The sequence below is a fragment of the Benincasa hispida genome, chromosome 2 (genome assembly GCF_027475165.1).
Source record: "Benincasa hispida cultivar pf3 chromosome 2, pf3_genome.v1.1, whole genome shotgun sequence".
NCBI classification, from domain to species: Eukaryota; Viridiplantae; Streptophyta; class Magnoliopsida; order Cucurbitales; family Cucurbitaceae; genus Benincasa; species Benincasa hispida.
Window position 1 is genome coordinate 54,954,177 of NC_143479.1, and position 16,569 is coordinate 54,970,745.

Consider the following 16,569-nt stretch of genomic DNA (forward strand, 5'->3'; position numbering starts at 1 on the left):
GCACTTCCTACTCCCACTTTCTATGAACGTTCTCTCCATCCACCTTGATATTGTCCTACCCAAACACCATCCTTTAGGGGGACACTCCCAGGGTGTCACGTGGCCGAGGATAGATTTCACGGTGTGGACTATGAGGGAGAAACACGAGAGGTGTAAATGAAGCATCAAATGCCCCAAGTACCTCCCACTGAATGTTCTACCTAGGGGTTTATTTGAAGGAACTCTTAAACAAGAGTATCCAAAAATGCGTTCGGATCTTTCCTATTTCAATTTTCATTTTATTCTTCAGTTAGAATGACAAAAATTAATCTTCCCACTTCCACACGATTTAGGAGAAATTTTCGGCCAATTATCACATAACCGACAGAGTAATTAATAAATGAATATAATCATATTATATTCTTAACCTATAGTTTGATCTCATATATCTACTATGGTAATTTCTCCTCCACTTGATGTAAATCATATTTATATCTAATTTCCTCCAAAATAATGTATCTCATACATTTAGTCAATTATATCATACATAATTAACCAATTCAATTATATCATATATAATCGAACTCTCTCTTGTCAATTTGAACATTTCAAACTGACTCAAAAACTGATTCTCGACTTTATCCAAGCTACCTAGGGGACTTTATGGACCTATGGCTTGAAGCTCCAACGGTACGTGAATAGCTTACTAAACTCTTTAACCACGAGATCCACCATCCCTTAACTATCAGGCATTCCACTAAAGACCAACAATTGAACTCTTTTTACCACAGATATATTTCTGTGTCCATCAGATATAACCAATCATGAGTACGATGACCCGTTACATATGCTCGTAAGTATAGCTGAACCAATTTACCGTTTTGCTCCTGTAGTTACATCTCACTCCTTAAATACCTCTGATTCCTCTAATGAACAATACAACATAGTCCAACTATGTGTGAACACCTCTCGGGCCAAGAGAAAGTGTGTGGCGTCACATCGTTCAAGCCCTGGAATCAGCCCTTAAGGGAGCTATCTATCTACTTGCCCCTGCTTTGGGGAAGGAGTGAATTCCATCTTGTGTACCTGAGTTTCCAACTCCCAAATCAGACGAATCCTCAAAATGGTAGGTTTGAGTCGGCGACCTAGCCACTCGCACCCATACAAATCAAAGGACCACCTTCAATGGCAGGAGTTCCCAACTCACTCAGGATTGAGGTCATGTTACCTATGGTCATCCTAGTGAAGTGAAGTCTATGTCATGAACAGTTTTATATAACGAGACGTTAACACTTCGTGGTCAGATTTTATACAAACTCTTTGTATAGGATGCCCCTGCTCGCATGTCCCCTACACGAATTATCAGAATCATACCATCTGTGACAAGTCAAACACTTGTGACCATTTCATAAAGCGGGTCGCATCCGTAGCGTTACCAGGATAAGATTTTCCTCCTATACCCATATACTACAGATCATTTTGATTATCACTTAAGTCATAATCCACTTGTATGCCACCACATCATGCTTAAGTTACATACAGATAACCAAGGATTTTAGGTTGATTGGTTTATGGTAAAGCAAAAATAAAGCAAACAATTGAGCAAAAACAAGAAGCGAAGTAAAATATCATATATTATACATCATAAGCGTTCATACAAACTATTTACAAACTACAGGACACGAGACTTTAGGGCATCAAACCCAATATTATTAACCTAGACAATCCAGCTACTAATTATAATCTAAGTCATTTATTAAGTTTGCTCAAAAACAACTTTTGTCTTTGAAATAAAACAAGTCCAAGTAGTCACATTAAATTCTTTAATAAACTGACCTTAACTTGTATGCATGCATCAAATCTATCTAAATCACCTTTCCAGGTAGGTTCCCAGGTAGGGGTGTTCCGTTGCCGTCCCCTTAAATACCCCAGCCTAGACAGAACTTGCCTTAGACAAAAGGTCTCTTATAGATAGATTTTCTACATTTTAACCTTTTACTAATTATTTTAGTTCTAATTTCATTTTATAACCATTTATAAAATAAACAACGAAAACACACATGCTACATAACGATTATAACGCTTATAAATATTACGCTAAATAAATAATGCATACATAAATATAATCCTTATATTATATGATGCATGAACATGTACTTATGTAAATTAAATCATGCTTCACTAAATCATAACACTTATAATAAAGAGAATATGCATGACCAATGTATAACCTAAGGTGGGATTGATCTATATGTGCATACCATATGACATAAAAAAAACATACATCACATGTATAAGACCATGGATTAATGGATCAGGATGAACCAATACAGAACCGAAATGAGAAAACTATCTATTACATTATTCTGCTGAGCAAACCGGTTCACAAGCGAACCAGGTCTTGAACCGTCGGGTGAAGCTCCCATCGTTTAGTAAACGCCTTTAGGTAAATGATCATGTAGCGCACACTAGACGATAGCACAAAAGCTAAATGATCACATGGACAATAATGAGGCCGCAAAGCCTAATCGTCTAGACGATCGCTTAGCACGCAAAAGGTTAACAATTTACCACGTTATTACTCCGCATCGTATAGTCAGTAACTAAGCGAAGAGACTTGCTGAGCTATACAATTGTCTAGTGCGTACGCGAGTTAAACAACAGCTGAGCATCCGATACTCAGCGATCGTCTACCTCATCGTCAACACGACACGACCAACACTTGACCGTCTTCTTCCGCAAAGAACAACAACCGAAATTCATCACGAACGACTCAAGACAAACTAACTTTGAAAATACATACTCGATAGCAATTGATTGTGCCCAAAAACGCAGGGGCCTTTACAATTAACTTGAGAATTCAACAAACCAAGGTTACATCCCAGTAAACTCCATTAATCCACACATCCACATACGAATTAACAATTAATACAGAGACTAGACATGTTGTACCCACCGTGAATGTAAATGCAATTCTCTTGCAGCAATGAATTGGAATATCAGAAACCGAGTGCTCTAAAGTCTCGTGTCCTGTAGTTTGTAAACACAGTTTTGTACGAACGCTTGTGATGTATAATATATGATATTTTCTTCACTACTTGTCTTTGAACATTGGATGTTTTATTTGCTTTACCACAAACCAATAAACTAAAATCTCTGGTTGTCATTATGTAACTTAAGCATGTATGTGGTGACATACAAGTGGATCATGTCTTAAGTGATAACTAAAATAGTCTGTAGTATATGGATGTAGGAGGGAAACATTATCCTGGAACACTACGAATGCGGCCCGCTTTTGTGAAATAGTTACAAGTGTTGTAACTTGCTACAAATGGTCAGATCCTGATCATTCATGTGGTGACGTGCGAGCGAGGGCATCTTATACAAAGAGTTTGTATAAGACCTGACCACGAAGTGTTAACGTCTCGTTATATAACGTCGTTCATGACAAAGACTTTACTTCACTAAGATGACCATAGGTAACATGATCTCAATCCTGAGTGAGTTGGGAACTCCTGCGTTTGAGGGCGATCCTTTGATTTGCATGGGTGCGAGTGGCCAGGTCGCCGACTCAAACCTACCACTTTGGAGATTTTTCTGATTTGGGAGTTGGGAACTCAGCTACACAAGTAGGAATTCACTCCTTCCCCGAAGCAAAGGTAAGTAGATAGATTACTCCTTTAAGAACTGATCCCGGGGCTTGAACGATGTGGCACCACACACCTTCTCATGGCCCGAGAGGTGTCCACACATAGCAGAACTTTGTTGTATTGTTCATTAGAGGGATCAGTGGTATCTAAGGAGTTAGATGTAACTACAGGGACAAAATGGTAAATTGGCCTAGTTGTACTTACGAGCATCTGTGAAGGGTTATCGTACTGTTGATTTGTTATATTTGATGGACACAGAAATATATCTGTGGTAAGGATAGTTCAACTGTCGGTCTTTAGTGAAATGCCTGGCAGTTAATAGATGGTGGATTTCGTGGCTAAAGAGTTTAGTCAGTTATTCACGTACCGTTGGAGCTTCGAGCCATAGGTCTATAAGGTCCCCTTGGTAGCTCAATGGATTCAAGTTGAGAATCAGTTTTTGGGTCAGTTTGAAATGTTCAAATTGACAAGAGGGAGTTTGATTATATATGATATGATTGAACTGGTTAATTATATATGATATGATTAACTTTATGTATAAGATACATTAATTGGAGAAACATGAATATAAATATGATTTATATCTAGTGGAGGCGAAAATACTATGGTTGATATATGATATTAAACTATAGGTTAATGAATATAATATGATTATATTTATTATTTTAATTTGACAATTATGGGATAATTATGCACGCCGTTTTCTCCGTAATCGTGCGTTAGTGGGAAGTTCTAATCAGTTTTCGTAATTGAAGAATAAAATGAAAATCGTTTTCATTTTGCAAGAAATCACGGTTATTTGCTTAAGAAGTGTTTGTTTCCTATCGTTTGGTAAATTGAGAGACTATATGATAGCTCGAACTTACTACCCAATCGCTTACATGCGCGCGCCATCTTCTAAACGATCGCCTACGTTTCATTAAACAATTGTCTAGCGCCTGAGCATTTACTAAACGGTCGTATAGACGATCACGACCTTTTTCCTAAACGGTCGTATACTACATCTAAACGATCAAGTATTTTGTCTATACGATAGACTAAGCCTTCTCCCACTTTCTTGACCGTTGTATACGATCTTCTTATCCTTCGACCCTCTACCAAATCCCAATAGAGCCCACTCTTTGGATTCTCACATTGAGAATACTAAGGGTTCCAAGTGGTGGTGTCGTCCCCATCTTCTTGTGTTCGTGTGGAGGTCGTTCGTGGTAGACGACCAATGGTGTTGGTGAACGATAGCTTGATGTTCCAGCGAGAGCGAGAACACTCGTTCTTTGGGGAGAGCGAGATTTGCTACGAAGAAAGGTTCTTCGCCTGGTAAGTTTTCTTGTTCTCTTGTTATTTAGTTGTAAAACATGCCGGTAATTTTGTAGTATGATGCATATCTGTTTGTTTGAATGTAAATGTGGTAAGTCTTTAGAAAGATCCGCTTCCGCTTAGTGGTACTCTTGTATAAGAGTTCCTTAAAAAATGACAATCAGCAAATTATGCAGTAAATACGTTACCTGTCAAGGGTTCAAGATATTTAACAATTGATGGGGAATGATATCCAATATATATTCCTAACCTCCTTTGAGGAACCATCTTAGTACGTTGTAGTGGAGCAATTGGAACATATACTGCACATCTAAAAATTCTCATATGGGAAATATTTGGCTCATGGTCATAAGCTAATTGTAATGGCGAGTACTTATGATAAACTACTGGCCTAATGCGTACAAGTGACGCTACATGCAAAATAGCATATCCCCATATAGATGAAGGAAGCTTAGCTCTTATAAGTAATGGTCTTGCAATTAATTGCAAACGGTTTATGAATGATTCTACTAAACCATTTTGTGTATGAACATGAGCTACGACATGTCCAACACTTATCCCAATTAATATACAATAATTATCAAAAGCTTAGGGTGTAAATTCACCAACATTATTAAGACGAATGGTCTTAATTGTATAATCAAGAAATTATGTTCTTAACTTAATTATTTGAGGAAATAATCTTGCAAATGCAAGATTTCGACTTAATAATAAGCACACGTGTGACCACCTGTTGGATGTGTCGATTAATACTAAAATATCTAAATGGTCCACTTGGTGTGTTAATAGGTCCATATATATCACCATGAATTCGTTCTAAAAATGCAGGAGATTCAATCCTCACTTTGAATATTGATGGTCTAATTATTAATTTGTCTTGAGAATAAGCATCACATAATAAATCATTAGATCGAAGAATCTTCTAACTCTCCTATGGATGTTCATTTGATTGGACTTGGCTGATGGCCGTCGAAGGTTGGCCGACAACGATCACTGAAGTGGCAGTCGGAGTTTGGTCACCGAATTGGCCACCGGTTGTTTAGGATGTCTAACCTATTCAATCTTTTTAACTCTTGAAACAAACACTCCGTAAAATGTTACATTAGAAAATGAAAAATCCATCTTATAAAATAGCCTAAAGCCACGCCACCGGATGATGGTAACCGGAGCAAAGCGTCGGAGTTAAAACTGGACGAAGAAGGTGGCCATCGTCATTGCAAAATCCGGTCATTAATGATGGAAATGGAGCTCTAGTTTCTTCACTTAGCTACTGGATTTTGCACTGCAACATGATCCGAGCTCTTCTACTGCGCAAAGGGATCTCTAGGGCCCTCTCTCCCCCTTCATCCAATAATTTTTCATCCTTCTCTTCTTCATCCTCTGTATCGGATTTGCTTTCTTCAGCACGAGCTCGTCACGTCGTGGACGGTGACCGCCATTTGCTTTGCTCTCTATGGTCCGTCATTCAACACCGTGGATTCAAAGTCCAAGGTTCCGATGTAAGTTTGCTTCTGCTACTTGGTGATCTTTCTATTTTATTCGACGTTTCTCTTTGTATTTAGTAGTTTTTCATAATGGGTTTTATGTGTAGCTTAGGTTAGCGATTTTAATTTAATGGGTTTCGATTGTATGATGCAACTTGTTGTATTTTTGTTCAACGTTGTCGTTTGAGATGTCTTACTTTCTTGTGGTTTCTGTTTATGATGCAGGTGAGAGTGGGCAATATAATTGAACGGAAAGGTTATTGTTTATATGTGTTGATATTTGATTGTGAACTGCCTGTTGACTAGTAAAGCAATCGTTTATCTCTGTCTCTCATGATTTGTATGCATACACTGATTGGATGACTTTGCTTTGTTGCATGAATTATTTTATCCAGAACGTATTTTCCAGGTATGCTTTTTTTTACATCTTTACTTCTCATTGATATGATTGAAATAGAATAGTAGTATTATCTTATATGATGCTTGTTTCTTGGTTATGTCTCCTGGTTTAGGTTACAAAAGTCGAACATTCACATGAAGGAAGAGGAAAAGCCACGATTAAGGTTGATCTCTGAACTTCAAAGTTTAGCTATTTCGATTTTAATTGAATTTTCTTGGATTCTTTTTCTGGGACAAGCAATGCATTTTATTTGGGTAAGGGAGATAGTAGAAAGATCCTCCAATTGCATCAAGCAAAGGCGGAATAATTGCTTAAGGTTCTATCTTAATTTTAAACATTCCCATTGAGGTCAAGCCCCTTTTCAGTGTCCTAAAATGTCCCAAAAAATCCTACCAATTGAGGTGTTAAAGATGTCTTTGGGTATTTTCAGAGGTTAGTTTTTACCATTTCCATCGTGCTGTGGCCTTTCCTCTTTGGCATCTCCTGGTGTTACCTAAGAGCCTCAAAGAATCTTTGCAGTCATCCTAGAAGAAGGCTAGAGTGTTTCGAGACAACGCTGCACATGAAGTGGTTGAGACTCGTGAGAAATACGTATTTTTTGTGGGACACGATTATTGATTTTTAGCAATTACTTGGAAAATTGGTTTTCAGTTTTTCTAGTGCTCAACTTCCACGCCTCTCACTCTCGGTTGATGATCTTCTTTCCTATGCATCTTTCCACCTCTCTCTCTCTCTCATATGTGTGGTATTCGAACCGTGTTCATAAACTTCTGCCACCCTGGGGTGGGGGTGCGAAGGAACGACAAAATGTTCTTCGAGAAGGAGACTTTAGTAAATAATCAAATATAACACTTGGGTTAAGGGTCCCTTCCCCCCTGGGATTTTCGCAATAATAGCCTGTTCCACAGCATGATTAACAACATTTTATATGTTTCGCATCTACTTAATTTTGATGGACATTTAAACCTTTATTGTAAAATCTATAGTGGACCCCCACCCCGGGGGTGCTTCACTCTCTCCCTTGATTCTCGTGTGTGTATGGATGCACACATGTCTAAGTTTGTGTATGACATTGCATATATGTACTCAATATGTGGATGGTGTACATATTGTGTATATATGCATACCCACCAATTGTCATGGGGTCAACGTTGTTTTATTTTCTTTCGGATGAAATGCAAGTGCTTTTGTTTGCTAGTGTAAAATTAACCTCTACTTTATCACAGGTTGAACTTCGTGACGTTGAAAGTGGAAACAAAGTAACTCAACGGTTGGCCACAGATGAATCTGTTGACAGTTACACACTTTTCCTTATAGATATCCCATGCATCAGATGTGCCTTTTATACAAATCTTGTTGCAAATGAAATCCTATAACCTGTTTGAGGACGTTTTTCTCTATTTCCATTTCTTAGTTTTTGTTCTTACTGACGTATTTTGTATTGAACTTTAAACATGATTTCTAGATCCTAAACGGCAACAGTTTTGAAAGAAATTCAGCATGTCATACATTCACTGACTGATGTTTTAGCAATTCCCGTTAGTAATGATCATAGCAATTTCTTTCATGGTTGACTAATCCAGGTTGGGAGGTTTTATGGTGTATAGAGAGCTGTCAACTTCATTTTTTGTCTAATTTTTCTATCACCTAAGCATTGTTGCATGATATGGCCATTAGAGAACTTTCTTTCTCTTTGATAATTGAACAAGAAAAAAGAAAAAGATATGGACGTTAAATGCATGATGTCACATTATTTCAAAAGTTCAAGTTGTAGGCCTGAGAAGGACATATTTACTAAAGTATTTATTGTTCATACTTTGATAATATTGTGACTCATTCTATAACTATTGTGTTGAAACTTTAAAGGTTTTTATTTTAAATACAGAAGTTCCAAAGATATTTAAAACTAAAGATAATTTCCTCTAATTAATTTATTGTATTACGGGGAAAAGAATGAAAACAAGCATATATGATATGCTTGTTAAAAAAAGCATGTTTGACGTATTATATTTGATTTTTTTTTTGTCAAAAAATAATAAACTGGTTCAGTCTGATGGACCAGTAGGACAGTTTTGGATTCTTGAACTTCGCATTGGATAAATTGCTTGATGAGGTTGTGCATTTAGGTCATACATCTCTTTAATAAGCATGGAATAAACTGCTCGACCGTTTTGTTGGGATACCTCTAATTATTAGTAGATTGTCATTTGTTGATGTATGCAGTGATTGTTTCTTAAAATATTTATAAAACCTTAATGTTATGACATCTACTACCAGAAATTTTTATTCCATCCATACCTATGATATAGTACTATAATTTTAATGTCTAAACATCAGGAATAGTGTTAAGCATTAGTAATCCTTCTATCTAATGTAAGTTCCCATCACATCTTGTGACTAATGAATTGTTGCAGGGGTTTTTGTGCAGGAGAAAGCATATATATTTATGTGTAGGGATAGGGATGCCAAAGTACTATTAATGGAGTGAGTTCCATGATTCTCCAGCTACAAGCCCTTCAATATTTATATATGGTGAACTTGAATGGGAAAGTATTTTAGAATGAAATTTACTGAAAATTTGCTCTGTTGATTGTATGTTAGCCCTGATACGTTTGAGCAACTGGAAGTTCCCGAGGAATTGTTTGGTAAAGCTGCCATGTATTTACAAGGTGATGAAAATTTAAAATATCATGCATAAGCATTACAAACTTATATTCGGTTTGTTACTTGACTTATTTATTATCTATCATGATTAAATATTTGTGATTGAAGTCTTATCTCTCTGTGAACTCGAAAAAACCTTGGCTTGTCTAAAAATGTTTCCCCATTATTCTATCATTTTATATAATAATAATGATAATTATATCTATACATGCCACAAAATGTCAAGCCAATGTTATTTGTCATGTACCACCATTCATAATTAATATCTTTTTTTTTATTCTAGGAACTAACACTTTATAAACGTGAAAAATAGATGACATGAAAGTTATGGTACAACTTTTCAATGACACTCCCTTATCTGCATCGGTTCCCAAACGAGTGACATGTGTTGTGAAGGAAGCGCAACCACCTATGAAGGGAATTGCAGCTACTCCCAAGTATGTTTCCTTCTACCTGTGTATGTGTAATAAAAAGCGAAATTGTGATCATGCAACTTTCAGTTACAATCTTTCTCGCAATATTATCTTGGCTAGAATGCGGTAGACTTTTTGTTCAAAAAATGAATTCAAGTGATATGGGGGTAAGAGAAATCAATCCAAATATAGGGAGGGAACTCTGAGCTATGAAGGATGGACACACTCCAGGCACGTGTCCCGACATGCAAATTTTGTGTCCTATTTTTATTTATATTTAATTTCAGACACGTGGGATACAATAAGACACTTCTTGGACACGCTTGAGAAATTTTTTAAAGAGACAATGGTCCAACTTTTTGTGTTAGACCCAAATTTAAACCCCAAATAAACTATATGTTAAACAAAGATGTTAATTTTTTATTTTATTTTATTTTTTTGAAAAAAAAAAAAAAAAAAAAAAAGAGGCTAAAGAAAGAAAAGGAAAAATTGAAGTAAGAAACCTAAATGTTTCATCTCATGTAATTGTTAATCAACTTGAGATTTTATGCTTTCTTTAGTGGAGTACATTTAGTATTTTATGTTTAATTTGTATATATCCTTAAAAAATAATATTAAAAAAGAGCATATCCCCAATGTGTTCATGTCCTGGTTCTTTTAAAATTAGCGTATCCCCGTGTGTTGTCTCCATGTCCATATCCATGCTTCTAAGCTTCTGAGTTTGGAGTTTGATTAGAGAAAAATATTGGCATCTGGAAATCTCTCAAGTTAAAACAACAAACTCAACCCTTGTTTTACTATCGTGTGCTCAAACACTGGGCATGTTAATATAGTATAACTCAGACAATCATAACATATTGCAGACCATGCTTGGCATTTTATTAAATATTTATCAACACCAATCATGTGAAATCAAGAACTAATTACACGATTGGCTTTGTATGGGAAGTTATTCATTCTCCTATACTCTTGACTTGGGGTCGTCTGTATGGTTTCACTCTGCTGTTGGAAGTGTTTTCAAGCCACCTTCATCTCTCAAGTTCTTCCAGGAACCTAGAAACTCCTGCCCTTGCCTTCTGGAGGCTACGGCATTTATATTCTTGGGCTTGACTCTAATTTTAGTGAAGGAATTTTAAGAGTTCCCTAGTGATTGAAATCAATAATCCTGGGTATTCTTCAGTTGTGTTCAAGGAGTCTGGAGTTATTATCCTGTTTTAGTGGTCACAATACTACATGTTTGATAATTCCTCTTCCCAACAGACTTGGAAGGGGACTTTGAAGTGCAGAAATGAATGGCCATGGTCATAATGCATATATCATCTCAAAGTTCCCTCAAATTTTGACCTTAGAAACATTTTTTTTTCCTGAAACAGACTTTAAAACATTGAGGTCATGGATTCAATCCATGATGGTCACTTAACTAGGATTTAATATCCTACGAGTTTCATGCAGGTTGTCCCGTGAGATTAGTCAAGGTGCGCCATAAACTGGTCTGGATACTCACAATCACGGATATTTAAAAAAAGTGAAAAAGAGAGAGAGAGAAACACCTTGAAACATTGAGTTCCTTTCCCTTGGCACGACAATTGAGATCGTTATATTGTCAGCGTTATTAGTATTTTCAAACATTTGATGGTGGTATCAAGTATGGTTTGTTTCTTGCTCAGGATTGATTTAACTTGGATCAGAAAAGGCGAGATAGTAAGTAGATAAAAGCTAAAAGAGCAGAAAACAGAGTTTTTAAGAGTATTAATCAAGAGGAATTTCATTTTTGAAAGCTTCAGAGAAATGGATTGTTTCCATCCATCTTTTTTCCCAACTTTTTGTCGTTGCATAATTTATGAAAAGATTTCTAGATCGTTCTTTTGGTGCTTTAACTTGGCCATAAATCTTAAATCCTAATAACTTTGTTTGTTTCAGGGAAAAGAAGGCGTTACTGGACAATGGCATGACAATAAAAGTAAGTTAGGTGCTTAATTTTTATACAGTGCTACTTAACCTTCCCAGGAGACAAAATTAAATCATTTTGGATTCACTTGTGTGGTTACTATTTATCTAATTTATTTTTAGTCTTGCCCATATTTTTAGTCTTGCCCATATTTTGAATCTGTTTTCATGCTCCACTTTCTTAGCCTTGATGAACCTCCCATGGACTGCCCCCACACTCTCTCTTGGATATAGATTCACGTGTTCATATCTGAGAAACATTATCCACATGGACTCTCTTTCTCACCATCACAATGAAATATAATTTGAGTTCATATGCTATACACAGGCACTGCATGTGTGCACTTGTATATTTTTGTGTCTATGGATGTGCACATCAATGTATGCATTTGTACATATGAATCTGCAACAAGTTGTACATTGATAGACAGAGGCATTGTATATGATTCTGGTAATCGAATGTCAGGGTGCACCGTGCAGTGGCTTAGCCATTGAGGCAGTTCCCCTCAGCGAATTTTAGATGTTTCAATACATTCTTGGCTATTTCATATCCTCTGTATCACTATACCAAGCCGAGTTCAAATTTTCCTCTACGACAATTATTAGTATAACCTAGAGTGTGCTAAGGACCGTGATTTGCATGTATTTCCAGGTACCGCCACACGTCGTTGTTGGAGACGTTGTAGTGATTAATACAGAGGATGACTCTTATATCGAGAGGTACACCCTCTTGTCCATTACTTCCATTGAAGCATTTGTGATCAAGTTTTTCTGTTTTAGTAAAATATGTCTTTTCGCTCCTACTATCATCCCTCTTCCAATACTGTTTTCCTTGGATTTATAGTCACCAAGTTTAGATGAAGGAGAAGCATTGCATTCTGTGGAAATTCATTTAAACAATCTTTCTAATATACATCTTTCACACCATCTTTCTCCTTGGTAGGGCAAAGGGATAGTCACGTGATTCCAGCGATGAGGAGAGTTGGATTGGTCACTGGGCCATTTCATTTTTACGCTAACGTGAACTTCAATTTTTTGTTTCGTTGCTTTTCGATGAGCAGTTCTACTGTAGAAATGGAGGTATAAAAGCTTTTAATATCAAGATGGTAGACACCCTCATAAAATCTAGCAACGGCCAACAATACTTTAGGATTATATTGAATTATTGTTAGATGCTTCTTTATTATGCCTTATAGTTGTATGGTATAAGAGGGACAGAACTATGTTTTACTGCCCCCATATTTGATATCCCATTTTCAGTTATTTAGGCCCTTCTTCTTCTGGAGGGTTTGTTTTGCGGAGATTTATATGATTGATGAACTTGATACGTGAATTTGAGCACTATATTTCGAAATTACAATAAATGCTTAACGCAATAAAAATTAAGACTTTAAATTGTGTTAGTATTATTTTGAGTTCAACAAATATGGAGGGAAGAATTCACACTTTTGAGTACTACTGACTTGAAAGGAAAGAAGTGGTGTCTTAAATGATAAGTTATACTCGTGTTAGCAAATTGTCCGAGTATTATTCATTGGCCTCAAAAATTGAATGATTGATTTGGTAACGCCATGGAGTTGTTTGTGACATACAACATATGAAATCATTAATTCGTAATAATTTATAGTAGAAAAAATGATGAGAGTATTTCCCAAAAGTTGAAGAACGCAAATTCAAATCTCTCTCTCTAAATGTGATGTAATATTTAAGAAATAAAAGAAAGACGAAAGAGACAACTATGGAGAAGGTAAGAATTGTTGTTAGCCATGAAGATGGACGGATTTGGTGGTGAACATCGAAGAGATTCGTGGGAATGAGAGGGTCGAAAGTCTTTTGAGATTATATATATATATATATATATATATATTTATTTATTTATTTATTATTATTTTTTTTATTGTATCCCTTTTGGTTTTGTTGTCTTTTTTTCCTTTTTAAAATTTTTTTTATCTAGATGTTTAGTGTTTAAAAAAATATATATTTAACGTATAATTAATTAATTAATTAAATTTGAAGTCATCGAAATAAATTATCACATTGTATTTCAAATTAAAGTTGCATCTTTTTTTTCAGGCAAAAATTATAGTTACTCAAGACTATACTGCATTTCCATTAGAGAATCAAAATTATTATTTATAAGAAAAAGTAAAATAAACTAATATTAAGATGAATGTTCTTCTAAATTAATAGCATGCGAGAGTGTGACCACGAACTCAAGTGATAATGACACTGTATTATCCACAAAAAAAAAAAATTTAGTGTTTGAGTCCACACATGTACATGATGTTGAACTTTAGAAATATTTATATATATGATGTGGAGATTTAAACATTTGACATTTTTGTCCATTATATCACTACAAGAAAAAGAAGACCTCTCGACACTAAAAGCAATCGTCAGGAGATATAATATCTCCGGATGTCGTACAACAATCACTGGGAGTTATGGTGCAATATGACCTAACTCCCGATGGTTCTTCCTCGTCGTCGAGAGATACATGCATATCTCCCGACGAGTAATTTTAAGCGTCGAGAGTTAGTACTAACTCTCGACGGTTACATAATACCCATCGGGAGTTAGTAACCCTAATATCATATCTAAAATCGCCTCCCCGAAATCCCCTTTCGTTTTTTGCCTCTCCCCTCCGTTCGAACACCGCTCCCCTCAAATCATTAACGTTGGGTCGTCGAACATCGTCGAACTCCATCTTCCTCCTCAAAATCCCCTTTCCTCATCGTCGATCAGCGTTAGGTAATCTCTCTCTTTCATGGTTATGTTTAAGGTATTTTAATGGTGAGATCAGGGTTTGTTTTGGGGATTTTGATGGTGAAATCATAGTTTGTTTGTTGTCTTTTCATGGTTTTATTTGATGGATTCTGGTTGGGATAATTTCCTTGAGTTTTTCAAATGGAAAATTATGTCCATGACTGATCTTCGCTCCTGGGTTTATGGCATCTTTGGTTTTTACCCATCTTGTGGTGGATTTTCCTGTGAAAAATATATTAAAAAAATGTTACTTTTTTAGAGCTAAATATTATTACACCAATCAAAATTAATTAAGATATTAGCAATCTTTTTTAAATATCTAGGGTGCTTTTGAATCTCTGTGCACTCTCGACATGAATTGTAGTACTCTAAAGAAAAGAAAAAAGATACAGAAATTGAAGAATTATCTTCTCTTTCTTGAGTTCGACTTTGTATACGTAATTGCAGCACCAAAATGACCAGACTTTGGAAGGCTTTTGAAGAGGGTGGAGATTGACATTTTGGATAGTGAAAATGAGAGCATTTTGCACACATGATTGGCTTCACAATTAGTCTGCTGACCCACTTTTTAGGGCACTCCCCTGACTTTTCTTGATTATATTTTCGTGTTTAGCTTTTTGATGATCCAATTCTTAATTTTTGGATGAAACACAGGTTATAATTTGTTTTGGACTATAAGTTTGGTCAGAAAATGTTTATTTTTAAAGATGAATACATAATGGATAAAACTTAGAAATAAATTGTCAGTCGAGTATAGAGAATGAGTATCCCAATTTTTAGAAGTGACGAAGTTTCATGTTAATGATTTCGGACGAAAAAGATGCCCATGCAAAAATTGTATGAATTCAATGTGAGAGTCATTAAAGTGTGTGGAGCAACATCTATTAACATATGGAATATCCTCTCATACTGTAAATTAGTATATTATGGAGAGCCAGTCAACTTATCTAGAAGTTTTGAAAGTTATACAACTTATTCATTACATGATGACGAATAAACTAACATAGAGTGTAATGATGTTGAAGAAAATGAAATATTGAATCTTATAAACGATCTACAAGTTCTAATTGAAAACGAAGACGCAGATGAAGAAGGGATCGAGAATGAAATGTCCTCTAATGGTTGAGAAAGAGATACCACAAGCTTATTTGAGGATTTAGTGGCACGTAATGAACTATACCCTGGTTCGTAATTTTCGTCATTGAACTTTTTAGTGAAGTTGATGCATGTCAAAGTTCTAAATGGTTGGAGTAAGAAATCGTTTGACATGTTAAAACTGTTAAAAGCATCGTTTCCAGCCAGTCCCGTTTTACCTACTTCTTTTAATGAAGCTAAGCAAAAATTACCTGACTTAGGCCTAAGTTACGAGTCTATTCATGCTTACAAATACAATTGTGTATTGTATTTGAAATAATTTGTAGATTTACAATAATGCTCAGTTTGTGATGAGTCTCGATACAAAGTTAATTATGTCAATGGTAAAAAAATCCCACATAAGGTACTACATCATTTTCCAATAATACCGAGATTAAAGCGATTGTTTGCATCAAAAGAAGGTACTTCTAACATGAGATGGCATAAAGATAAGCAAGTAGAAGCGAATGATGTATTACGACATCCAGCTGATATAGAGGGGTGGAAACATTTTGATCATGAATTTCTTCATTTCACTTTAGATCCCTGAAATGTTCGTTTGGAATTAGCTTCAGATTGGTTTAATCCGTTTGGAAATATGAATACTTCGTATAGTATGTGGCTTGTGGTGATAATCCCTTATAACCTGCTATCTTGGAAATGCATGAAGGAGACAAACTTCTTCATGTCTTTGCTCATACCTGGTCCAAAATCTCCTGGAAAGGAAATTGACGTTTATTTGCAACCGTTGATCAAAGATTTGAAAGAATTGTGGACTAATGGTGTACGAACTTATGATTGTGTTACCGGTGAGTTTT

The 16,569-nt window shown here is 35.8% G+C and overlaps 1 protein-coding gene across 1 annotated transcript; it reads left to right on the forward strand.

Moving 5' to 3' along the window:
- The first annotated feature begins 6,030 nt into the window (after positions 1-6,030).
- On the forward strand, positions 6,031-13,246 carry LOC120071637 (elongation factor P (EF-P) family protein). The gene is made up of 11 exons (XM_039023999.2): positions 6,031-6,442; positions 6,653-6,683; positions 6,823-6,836; positions 6,940-6,990; positions 8,054-8,123; positions 9,242-9,311; positions 9,429-9,496; positions 9,805-9,928; positions 11,825-11,864; positions 12,504-12,571; positions 12,795-13,246. The coding sequence occupies exons 1-11, from the start codon at positions 6,233-6,235 to the stop codon at positions 12,805-12,807; spliced, it is 759 nt and encodes a 252-aa protein (XP_038879927.1). The 5' UTR covers positions 6,031-6,232; the 3' UTR covers positions 12,808-13,246.
- Positions 13,247-16,569: the final 3,323 nt, after the last annotated feature.